Source organism: Lepidochelys kempii, chromosome 14 (assembly GCF_965140285.1).
Source record: "Lepidochelys kempii isolate rLepKem1 chromosome 14, rLepKem1.hap1, whole genome shotgun sequence".
Lineage (NCBI taxonomy): Eukaryota > Metazoa > Chordata > Testudines > Cheloniidae > Lepidochelys > Lepidochelys kempii.
The window spans coordinates 30,583,500-30,595,411 of record NC_136393.1 but is presented as its reverse complement, the minus strand read 5'-3'; the positions used below and the strand labels follow the sequence as shown (position 1 = coordinate 30,595,411).

The window sequence follows — 11,912 nt, the reverse complement described above, 5'->3', positions numbered from 1 at the left end:
ATTTTTATACTCTTCCCTGGTCATATGTCCAACCTTCCACTTCTTGTAAGCTTCTTTTTTATGTTTAAGATCCGCTAGGATTTCACCATTAAGCCAAGCTTGTCGCCTGCCATATTTACTATTCTTTCGACTCATCGGGATGGTTTGTCCCTGTAACCTCAACAGGGATTCCTTGAAATACAGCCAGCTCTCCTGGACTCCTTTCCCCTTCAAGTTAGTCCCCCAGGGGATCCTGGCCATCCGTTCCCTGAGGGAGTCGAAGTCTGCTTTCCTGAAGTCCAGGGTCCGTATCCTGCTGCTTACCTTTCTTCCCTGCGTCAGGATCCTGAACTCAACCAACCCGTGGTCACTGCCTCCCAGATTCCCATCCACTTTTGCTTCCCCCACTAATTCTACCCGGTTTGTGAGCAGCAGGTCAAGAAAAGCGCCCCCCCTAGTTGGCTCCTCTAGCACTTGCGCCAGGAAATTGTCCCCTACGCTTTCCAAAAACTTCCTGGATTGTCTATGCACCGCTGTATTGCTCTCCCAGCAGATATCAGGAAAATTAAAGTCACCCATGAGAATCAGGGCATGCGATCTAGTAGCTTCCGTGAGCTGCCGGAAGAAAGCCTCATCTACCTCATCCCCCTGGTCCGGTGGTCTATAGCAGACTCCCACCACTACATCACTCTTGTTGCACACACTTCTAAACTTAATCCAGAGACACTCAGGTTTTTCTACAGTTTCGTACCGGAGCTCTGAGCAGTCATACTGCTCCCTTACATACAGTGCTACTCCCCCACCTTTTCTGCCCTGCCTGTCCTTCCTGAACAGTTTATAACCATCCATGACAGTACTCCAGTCATGTGAGTTATCCCACCAAGTCTCTGTTATTCCAATCACGTCATAGTTCCTTGACATCACCAGGACCTCCAGTTCTCCCTGCTTGTTTCCAAGGCTTTGTGCATTTGTATATAAGCACTTGAGATAACCTGTTGATCGCCCCTCATTCTCAGTATGAGGCAGGAGCCCTCCCCTCACAGACATTCCTGCCTGAGCTTCCTCCAGGTATCCCGCTTTCCCACTTACCTCAGGGCTTTGGTCTCCTTCCCCCGGTGAACCTAATTTAAAGCCCTCCTCACTAGGTTAGCCAGCCTGCTGGCAAAGATGCTCTTCCCTCTCTTCGTAAGATGGAGCCCGTCTCTGCCCAGCACTCCTCCTTCATGGAACACAATCCCATGGTCAAAGAATCCAAAGCCTTCTCTCCGACACCACCTGCGTAGCCATTCGTTGACTTCCACGATTCGACGGTCCCTACCCAGGCCTTTTCCTTCCACGGGGAGGATGGACGAGAACACTACTTGCGCCTCCAACTCCTTTATCCTTCTTCCCAGAGCCACGTAGTCCGCAGTGATCCGCTCAAGGTCATTCTTGGCAGTATCATTGGTGCCCACGTGGAGAAGCAGGAAGGGGTAGCGATCCGAGGGCTTGATGAGTCTCGGCAGTCTCTCCGTCACATCGCGAATCTTAGCCCCTGGCAAGCAGCAGATTTCTCGGTTTTCCCAATCAGGGCGGCAGATAGATGACTCAGTCCCCCGGAGGAGAGAGTCCCCGACCACCACCACCCGCCTTCTCCTCTTGGGAGTGGTGGTCGTGGAACCCCCAACCTCAGGACATCGCATCTCATGCCTTCCAACCAGCGGAGTCTCCTTCTGCTTTCTCGCCCCAGACATATCATCTGGTCCACTCTCGGCAACGGTACCTGTGGAGAGAACATGAAAGCGGTTAGTTACCTGTGTCTGTGTTACTGGAACCCGGACATTCTGCTTACCTCTTCTGGAGGTCACATGTTGCCAAGCTTCTTCAGTGGCCTCTTGGCTCCTCTGTGCAACCTGCTCTATATCTGTAGAGCTTTGTGCCCCTAGAAGCCTATCCTGAGTTTTGTCCAGAAAATCCTCAGTTTCTCGTATGCAACGCAGGGTCGTTATCTGTTGCTCCAGACCTTCAATCTTCTCTTCCAGTATGGAGACCAACTTGCACTTTGTACAGACAAAGTCGCTTCTGTCCTGTGGAAGAAAGACAAACATGGCACATCCAGTGCAGGTCACAACAGCTGAACCCCCCCCTTCCATATCACCTTCCTACTATGAGCTTCCTCAGAGCAGTTTGCAAGACGTAAGCCTCACTGGGCTCACTCCAGGCAAACTCCCAGGCAAACTCCTGCTGTGGGCTGCTCTGCTGTCCCCCGCTGCTCAGCTGGTTCGGGAAGCTCTGGCTATTTTTAAACAGCCAGGCTTCCCAGTCCCAGGCAAACTCCTGCTGTGAGCTGCTCTGCTGTCCCCTGCTGCTCAGCTGGTTCACCGGCGCTCCCAGTCTTTGCTCCTTATCCCCCCTCCCCCGGATCTGCACGTCTCCTTTCTGCCCATTGACAAGGTGGCTTCTATGCACGATGTCCCCTTAATGCTGAGAGAAGCTGCCCATGCCCAGGGGATGTGGGCCCCCCAGGAGGCAGGGTCTGGGGCAGGGGGCTTCAGTGCAATCCCTTGAACACTAGGACCCAGGAGCAGCTGTGATGCGGCTCTGGGAGCGATCGCTGGGGTCACCCAGTCCAGCAGCAGGAAGTGAATCGCTCTCGCTGCAGTGACTCTGCGGCGCTGTGGGGAGCCCACGCTCCTTGCAAGATCCCCGAGCCCCGGCGGCTGCTGCTGGGGACCCCGGAGCCCTGGCTGCAGCCGGGAGAGGGGAATCTCCAGCAGTAACATTCCCGCTGCTCCCAGGAGCCTCTCCCGGTGCAGAGACCCCAGCCTGGCCAGGACCCCTCTTCCCAGGCCCCAGCCCCTGCTCCCAGGGAGGGCACCGCTTGTAGGGAAGGTAAGAGAGACCTGCCCATCCCCAGGGAGCGGTGCCCCCCGGTGCCATCCTGGCTGCAGGGGGAGGGTTTGGCCCCAGGCTGCTCCCAGCGGGGCTGGCTGCGATTCCCTGCCCTGGGCCCGGGGAAGCTGCCGCCAGCTCCCGGTGTTTGCGGGGCCGGTGAAGCCAGCGCGCGCCGTGGGGAGGGCTGGGACAGAGAGAGGGGGCTGAAGAGGGCAGGGGGCTCTGAGAGCCAGAGGGCATTGAGGGGTGATGGTGAACAGAGACGTGTGAGGGGGCAGGAGGGAGGTAAACGGGGGTGCAGGGGGCGGGATGGGGATGTGGGGCTGCTGAAGGGGGGCTGAGGGAATACCCAGGAATCAGGGAGAGGATTCTGGGGCTCAGGGGAACAGAGCTGGAATAGAGGGAAATTGGAGTGTGGGGATAAAGGGAAGGAAAGGGGGGATGTGAGGAGAAGGGGCTGTAGGGAGGCTGGAAGGAGAATATGAGAGCAAGCAGAGACCGGCTGGGGAAGGGAGAGCCAGAGAGTAGGAGAAGGGAGCAGGATGGTGAGAGATACAACGGCAGCTCCCCCAGCCCATGGGGTAGGGGAGGGGGCTGCCCTTTTCCAGCAGCCAGTGTGGAATCTTTTCCCCTAGAAATGGTCAAACAAGTATTGGGGTAGGCAGGGGACTTCCCCCCAAGGGCTCAGCATTTACAAGGCAAATATCCACCTCCCACACATCTTGCTCCAAATTTAGTCTTTGTTTTTTTAAGACAGTCTCATTATTTGTGGGTCTGACTTCAGCATGTTAAATGTTTGGGGTTGACAGGACTGAACAGGGCCCTGCTCTGAATCCTGTGCAGATTCTGTGTTAAACCAGAGTTACTGCTAGCAACAGCAGGCAACCAGTCCAACTGGTATTTATTTTGGTTTGGTTCAGGTTCTGTTCCATTCAATTTGTTCAGTTTCATTTCTGGTTCTAGCCACCCAAGGAAACAAAAATAAAAGTTCAGATACCAGTTTAAATCCTATGTCAAATCTTAGTGGAGGTAAATTCAAAAAAGAGAGCTGCAACTTAAAATGTTTTGATTATTGGCTGTTTATTTGTTTTTTACTTTACCATTACTTGAGTTTTCCAAGTGCTTTTGTGTTGTGAAATTAACAAGATTTTTTTTTCATGCACAATTTGTTTGAGCATGAAGTAACATTTTTGCTTTGCCATATTGGACCTCTGCAGTGAAAGGATATATTTGAGGCCTGGAAATTTTCTTTCAACACTCACTTGTGTTGGTGGAACTGCCAGTACAATTTTTGCTAGTTGATTCAGCTTAGGCGTGACATTTTTTGGATGTTCCCAGTAGTTTGGTATGTTTCTTTCTTATAGAGATGTGGCCCATCTGTGAATGAATCAGGAATTGGCCCATTCCTTTTTTGGGCTTTCCTTCGTCCAGATATCGCTTCCGTTTTAGAGATTTCAAAAGCTTTCAGAAGACGTTCTAATTCAACTTTCAATTTCAGACGTGACTGACATTCATTCTGTGACATCATTATTTCTGGCTTCTGACTCAAACATTTCCATCTTCATCCATGTTATGGTATAATGAAATTTTACCTTGACTCTGTCCTCTGCTGACAGTGGGGGTTGATATCTAGAATCAAGACATACGTATGAGAGAAACATAACTATCAGGGGTAGGGGTGGGGGATTGGAGGTGTGTATCAGACAGTGTCCTGGGGGGCTTGGGAATGAGCCCTGCAGGCGGCTTCAGTGGGGAAGGGAATTTGGAGCATGAACCCTGCCTCAAGAGGAGCAACTGGAGGGAGGAGTTGCCCCAGGGGCTGGGGATCGTGGGAGGAGGCCTGTCTAAGGGGAGAAGGTTGGGGAGCCATGACCTTGGCCCTTGGGCTTGAAGAGTTATTATGAACTTCAGGGCCCAAGGAGCATCCCACCCCTTCTCTCCCCATGGGGGGCATCTCAGAGATGGTTCCTGTACCTCTGGGCCCCCCTTCTGCCTCCTATGGTGTGCAGGCAGCTCCCAAGCATCCCCTCTCGCTCCCCGCGCTTGTGGGCTGGCCCCCTTCTCTTCTCATTCTCGTCTCACTGTCCTGGGCCAGGCCATTCTGGGAGCTATCATCCGCCCATGGGCTAATTTGTTTTCTGCTCTTGAAATGAAAATAAGATCACTGTAGTTTTTTTAATATTGAGCTTTAAAAATGCTGGATATCTATTTTAACTGGTAATAGTCCACCCCCCCTCTCTTTTTTTGTTCAGTTCAGGTTCAGTCAGTAAAACAAAATGATGGTTCACTTTTTGTTCCAGTTCCAGTACAAAATACTGGCCTGGGGACAATATCGGGGGGGATCCTTCAAAGTGGCTCATTTTATTCTGCTTTTTTCTAGGGTTTGACTCAGAGACTCTGTTCCTGGGAGGGTTTAATAGTGTCTCATAGGTTTAGTCCCGGTGGGAGCGGTCAGGTCTGTGCTGTAATAACGTAACTCAGGGTTTTTCCAGCATGGCAGAGTCTAGAGTGTGTGTCTGCAGGGAAAGAGCCTGGGGAGAATCGGTTGTGAAATGGACTAACACTAATTCAGAAACCTCCCCAGTTGCCCTTCTCACCCTGAAAGGCTGCAGAATGATGACCATGTTTTGCTCCAGATCATCCCATCTTCCTAGGGGACGGGGCAGGGAAATGGCTGTGGTGGATCCAGCTCAGGTGGGGGATTTTGGAGGGAGCTGCTCGGGAGGATTGTTGGAGAGGGGGCAGGGCGGGAATACACAGGATGAGGCAGGGAGGGGGACAGGTTGTGATAAACCTGCTGGGACATGCTCAGCCTAGGGCCTGATTTATGAACAGGCGCAGTGGGGGTGGGGTGCAAATTCCACCATTTCTGAAACAGGAAACAATCCCTGGACAGTGCTGGGAAAACAGACCAGGGTGCTGGATCCTGAACCCACTGGCCCAAGACTGAAGTGAAATGCAAAGGGAAGGTGCTGGGATTCCTGTCCCTGTCCCCTGCACAGAGCTCTGCTTCCCATGTCAGCTTGTGCCTAGTAGGTGTGTGGTCAATGAAAAGACCCTGCCTTCCATCCTCTGCTGGGAGGGACAAGGAGCTTTCACCTTCTCTGTGTTCCCTGGAGACTCATGGCCACTCTGAGTGGGTTGGGCTAGAATTCTGCTCCTCCAGGCCTCCCAGAGCTGTTGTATTTTGGTGCTTCTTCCCCCATGAATAGTGGGATTGTGGCTCGGACAGCAGGTACTGAGTGGGGAGCACCTGTTTTTTCAGATGCCGGTGACCTTCGAGGAGGTGGCTGTGTACTTCACGGAGGGGCAGGGGGCTCTGCTGGACCCCGGTCAGAGAGCCCTCTACAGGGACGTCATGCAGGAGAATTATGAGACTGTGACCTCGCTGGGTAAGGATTCCTGTCCCCTCAGGTATTTGAAGCCACGGGGTCTGTGTTTCTGCATCTGGTCAGGTTCTTCCCTGGTCAGTTAGATTAGAGCGGAATGGCATTGTCCAAAGCTCCAGTTTGAGAGAGCCATTTACCTCCATACCCTCTCCAATGGGATGAACCTAATGGACCTGCTAATTCATCCGCATCCCTCCAGCTTTCCCAGGGGCAGAAGCCATTTATTATCCTATGTGCATTAATTCTTACTCACATGCAGGATCTCTGCGCACCTCCCTTCCTGGAACTGGCTCCTGTGACACTCTATACCTTGGGGGAGCCCCCTATAGCCCCCATATTCCTCTTCTGTATGTAATTGTGATATTGCATATAAAGCATGCCATGTGAGGTATTAGGGAAAAGGTTCTGATCGGCTTAAGGTCACTGTTCTATCTAAATATGTGTATCTTTAGTGCATATGAAGTTATGAGATTGTTTTATATGGTTGTAACTAAAATATGCTGTGGGCTTGGGAGGTGCCCAGATACTGGCTCTACGGAGACAATGAAAAGGGAGGTAACCAACAGCCGGGTGGGTGCTATTGCGCAGAAATCACCAGCCATTCTCCAGCAAGGGAGTTACAATTCAGTGACTCACCGGTATGAGGCCACACCAGGGGAATTGCTCAGCCTGGCCCTGGAGACTCAGCAAAGCCCCCAGACATGACTAGATTTGTGCTTCCCGAGCACATGGGACTGAGGATATAAAACAGAACACAGTGGCCACATGCTGGGCCTTTCTTCTTCACTCACCTACACTGAAAGCAACAAGGACACTGAAGGTGAAATCTGTATACTGTGGACTGCAATATCCAGTGGGGTGAAAAAAACTGCTTAATCTAGATGTTGCCCAGTCTAATAGGGTCGAGAGTTTAGACTGCGTACTTATATTTTATTTTTTTGGTAACTAACTCTGATTTTTTGCCTATCACTTAATACCACTTAAAATCTATCTTTCATAGTCAATAAACTTGTTTAACTGTTTAACTTTACCAGTGAGTTTGCCTGAAGTGAATGGTAAATTGCTCAGATATCAAAGGCTGTTGTATATCCACTTTCCATTGATAAAGTGGTGAACCAATTAATAAATTAGATGGTATATTCCTGAGGTACAGTGCTGGGAACTACAGGGATTTGGGTCTGGTGCCTTTCCTTGTGTGATTCATGAGTGGCTCTGGGATTATTCATGCAATCTAGCTGTGTGGGGGGGGCTCCACATGTGGTTGTGCTGAGTGATAATAGTGCATGGAGGGGTTGCTGCTGGTCACTAGCAAGGCATTGTAAGAGATATCCCAGGCTGGAGAGAGTTCAGCAGGGCACAGCGGTCCCACAGTCCCAGGCTGGGATCCCATCACAGCTCCATCTGTGGGGAGGGCTCTGGAGGTTTACACAGAGACAGGGGTTTAACACTAGATCTGTGTGTGCCTCAGCAAGTCCCCCAGAGCACAGAGATCCTGAACACTCCTAGAGAGGGTATGACAACTCCCCCTCCCTCAGACATCGGCCTCTCCCAAGGGGGCTCAGTGACCATGTGCCCATCTGTTCAGACCCCACAACCCCCCAGCAAATCATGGGGTCAGTTTAAACTCAATATGTGCCCTCTGTGACAAGTACTCCACCGATCCTCAGTGCACTCACATGCCTGATTTTGCCCCCGAGCAGGACTCCCCATTCCCAAACCTGACCTGATTGCCCAGCTGGAAGCAGGGGAAGAGCCATGGGTCCCGGATCTTCAGGTCTTTGAGGAAAGGAAGATCCCAAGAGGCACCCACACAGGTGAGGATTCAGTGACACTAACACAGAAACTATATGGCAAATGGAGGAAAAAGCTGAAAATCCCCAAAATGTGGTGTGGCCCCCTCAGTTCTGCCTCATCCCACCCAGATCAGGCTGTGGTGAGCAGGTGTCATATCATCATGGCCGATATCGCTCATGGCTTCCCACCCACCCTGTTAGCTGTCAGGAGTTTTCTCCCTGACTTCACTTCCCTGTGCGTGTTTGGGTGGGATGTTGAGGCAGAATCCAATTTCTCAATCTCCCCAACAGTTATTGTGTTGTGTTTTCCTTCTTTGTTGTTCCCCTTTCTGCCAGTCCAGACAATGACTCCTCCCTGGACTCTCTTCCCCAGCAGGTGATGAGACAATGAGTGATAACGAGGAGGGGGATCCACAGCAGGAAGGACTTGAGCAAGTAGAACTCCAGGGGACCTTTTTAAGAAAAGCTGGAGGGGAGTTCTCCCAGTGCTGGGAACAGAGAAAAGCCTGGAGTAATTGGCACAGGTCAGAGAGGAAGCTAGGAAAATGCCCAAGGAAGAAAGTGGAGGAATCCATTGAATGTGGGAGAGGAGGCAAGGATCCCAAGGAATCTGCAGCCCAGCAGACAAATCAGAAGGAAAAGAAACTGTATACATGCTTGGACTGTGGGAAAAGCTTCAGTCAGCGCTCAGGTCTTATTTGTCACAGGAGAATCCACACAGGAGAGAGGCCATACAAATGCCTTCAGTGTGGGAAAAGTTTCAGTGCACCATCAGCCCTTATTGTACATCAGCGAACCCACACGGGAGAGAAACCCTATAAATGCTTGGACTGTGGGAAAAGTTTCAGTCGGCACTCAGCCCTTAATAGCCATGGGACAATCCACACGGGAGAGGGACCATATAAGTGCCTTGAGTGTGGGAAAAGTTTCAGTGTACCCTCAGCCCTTATTACACATCAGAGAATCCACATGGAAGATAAACCCTTTAAATGCTTGGACTGTGGGAAAAACTTCAGTCAGCACTCAGGACTTATTAACCACAGGAGAATCCACATGGGAGAGAGACCATATAAATGCCTTCAGTGTGGGAAAAGTTTCATTGTAACATCAGCCCTTATTACACATCAGAGAACCCACACGGGAGAGAGACCCTATAAATGCCTTCAGTGTGGGAAAAGTTTCACTGAATCATCAACCCTTATTGTACATCAGAGAACCCACACAGGAGAGAAACCCTTTAAATGCTTGGACTGTGGGAAAAGCTTCAATAGGAGCTCAAATCTTACTACCCATCGGAGACTGCACACGGGAGAGAGACCCTATAAATGCTTGGACTGTGGGAAAAGTTACAATGGATCATCAGCCCTTATTGTACATCAGAGGATCCACACAGGAGAGAGACCCTATAAATGTTTGGACTGTGGGAAAAGCTTCAGTCGGCGCTCAATCCTTATTAGACATGGGAGAATCCACACTGGGGAGAAACCCTATAAATGCTTGGAGTGTGGGAAAAGCTTCAGTCAGCGCACAGGCCTTATTAAGCATGGGAGAACCCACAAGGGGGGAAAACTGTGAAAATGCCTCCATTGTAGGAAAAGCTTCCAACAGAACTCACACCTTATTAGACAATCCACATAAAAGAGAAACCCCATAAATACTTGAATGGTGGGAAAAGCTTCAAACCCAGGCCATATCTTCCTAAACATCAGAGAATTCACATGGGACAGAATCTATAAATGTCTCAACTGTGGAAAAAGTTTCATTTGAATATCAAACCTTGCTTCACATTAGACGATCCACACAAGAGAGAGAGCCCATAAATACTTTGATTGTGGGAAAAGCTTCAATAACTGGAGGGAAAGATTCAGTCTAAGCTCACACATTATTCCCCATCAGATAATTCACAGAAGAAAGAGCTTGAATGTGGGGGTACCTTCTTTTGGTGCGCACACAGCATCAAGCATCAGCAAATCCAAACAAGGAGGAGCCCTCTCAGATCTGCTTAGCATGAAAAATGCTTCAGTTGGAGCTAACACCACATTGAACATCAGAGACTCCTCCACACAGGAGAGAAATTCTCTCAGTGCCCTGACTAGGGCCGGTCTTAGTAAAAACTCCATTTCCTAATTCCCACACACAGCAGTGGCATTTGGCTCCCAGGTATCCAGCTGCCCATGTCTGGGGGCAGGTTCCAGCAGCAGCTAACCCCAATCTGATCAGTGACCCTCTGGCTTTGCCTGGTCTAAGCAAACCTCTGGCAGAGGAGGAGCAGTTCTGATCAGCCCCTCCTCCCTGCTGTAGCCCTGGCTGCTGAACTGATGGGCCTTCCTGCCTCCTGGTAACTGCTGAGGAACGGGAGAGAGAAATTCCTCCAGAAGCTCCCTCTGCTTGGATGAAGTTCTCTTCTTTCCTTTCCCTTCCCAGTCAGGATGCCCCTTCCATGGAGACTAGGAGAGGGAGGCTCCACATTCACTCTAGACACCTGTCCCCACCCCTCATTTTCCAGTAGCCTGTGGGCTGGGCTCCCCCACTTACCTGGAGCTAGTCCCTGCAGGGTGAATGTCCCTGAATGCTGGCAACTCTTCCTCTCCCTAAATCCCCTACGGTGCTGGGTTCTGGAAGGGACCAGGAGGGATGGGTTGGGGAAGACAGTGGGTGATTGAATGGTTGGGTCCGGTGGATGTGGGGAGCGTAGCGTACTCAGTGCCGGGGAAATCAAATGTTAGGGAGGCCATTTGGTCACATGCTTTGATATTAGTTTAGTTTGACAGGATTTAGCATAGCTTTTTTTGAGGATATTACGAGATAAATGCTTGTTTGCCAGAAGTCTTTTTTATTTATTTTAACCTTTCTTTACCCTTTGTCATGAGATGTTTGTGTGTTTGAACAATTGTGTGTTTGGGGGAGGGATAGCTTAGTGGTTTGAGCATTGGCCTGCTAAACCCAGGGTTGTGAGTTCAATCCTTAAGGGGGCCATTTACGGATCGGGGGGGGGGGGGGGGAATGGGAATTGGTCCTTCTTTGAGCAGGGGGTTGGACTAGATGACCTCCTGAGCTCCCTTCCAACCCTGATATTCTATGATTCTATGAACAATGAACCTTATCAATATGTCTCAGCACGAACACTGATGGTGAGTGCTAGACTCGCACTCAGAGAGGCAGAGACTGAATGGGGCATGGAGTTACTGCCTGATCCCTGCAGAGATGTTAGATGCAGTGAGAAGGGGTAGAGGATGGGTGGTATAGGGAACAGAGCTGGGAAACAACAGACTTTCCTCTTGAGAGCCAGACAGTGGAGGCCGAGAAGTCTGTACTTGCTGCATCAATGCCAGAGAGACACAGGAATTGTCCTATGAGTGTTGGGTGAAGCCATCCCTGAAATCTAAAAGACTACAAATGATGCCCCCACAGGAATAAAGAGGGGAGGTGGCAGCATCTCCCGAATGCTGAGAGGACGAGACTGGGCAGAGACAAGAAGGAAGCTGGAGAAGACAACAGGCCACCTGGGCCAACCTTGGAGCCAGGCTGACCCCCATCCTTGAGGCCAGAGTGGGCTAAGGAGACTGACAGCCCAGCTGGTCACCCCTCCCCATCTACCAGAGTGTCCTGTGTGGGGATGACAAAGACTCTGTCTGCCTCACTCACCTCATCCTACACCCTGCTAATCTCAGCTGCTTGGATTCCCTGCTCTCGGAAGGTATGTCTACACTACGAAATTAGGTCAAATTTATAGAAGTCCATTTTTTAGAAAGCGATTTTATACAGTCGATTGTGTGTGTCCCCACTAAGCTCATTAAGTCGGCGGAGTGCGTCCACTGAGCCTAGCGTCGACTTTCGGAGCATTGCACTGTGGGTAGCTATCCCGCAGTTCCTGCAG

At 50.7% G+C, this 11,912-nt stretch overlaps 1 protein-coding gene across 2 annotated transcripts; it reads left to right on the top strand.

The window, feature by feature from the left end:
* The first annotated feature begins 2,600 nt into the window (after positions 1–2,600).
* LOC140898225 (uncharacterized) lies at positions 2,601–10,977 on the top strand. 2 transcript variants are annotated; one of them, XM_073311752.2, is made up of 4 exons: positions 2,601–2,850; positions 6,119–6,245; positions 7,943–8,056; positions 8,412–10,977. In XM_073311752.2, exons 2-4 carry the CDS (start codon positions 6,119–6,121, stop codon positions 9,608–9,610), a joined length of 1,440 nt encoding a protein of 479 aa, XP_073167853.1. In that variant the 5' UTR covers positions 2,601–2,850; the 3' UTR covers positions 9,611–10,977. The 2 variants fall into 2 exon arrangements, with proteins under 2 accessions (XP_073167853.1, XP_073167852.1); XM_073311751.2 differs by having other exon boundaries at positions 8,409–10,977.
* The last annotated feature ends 935 nt before the right edge of the window (positions 10,978–11,912 follow it).

Bases quoted from the DNA above. Each gene is read 5' to 3' on its own strand.
- LOC140898225 (XM_073311751.2), top strand. From the start codon at position 6,119: ATGCCGGTGACCTTCGAGGAGGTGGCTGTGTACTTCACGGAGGGGCAG. The intron at 6,246-7,942 runs GTAAGGATTCCT...GCCCCCGAGCAG, and splicing joins TGAGACTGTGACCTCGCTGG to GACTCCCCATTCCCAAACCT. The intron at 8,057-8,408 runs GTGAGGATTCAG...TCTCTTCCCCAG, and splicing joins CCCAAGAGGCACCCACACAG to CAGGTGATGAGACAATGAGT.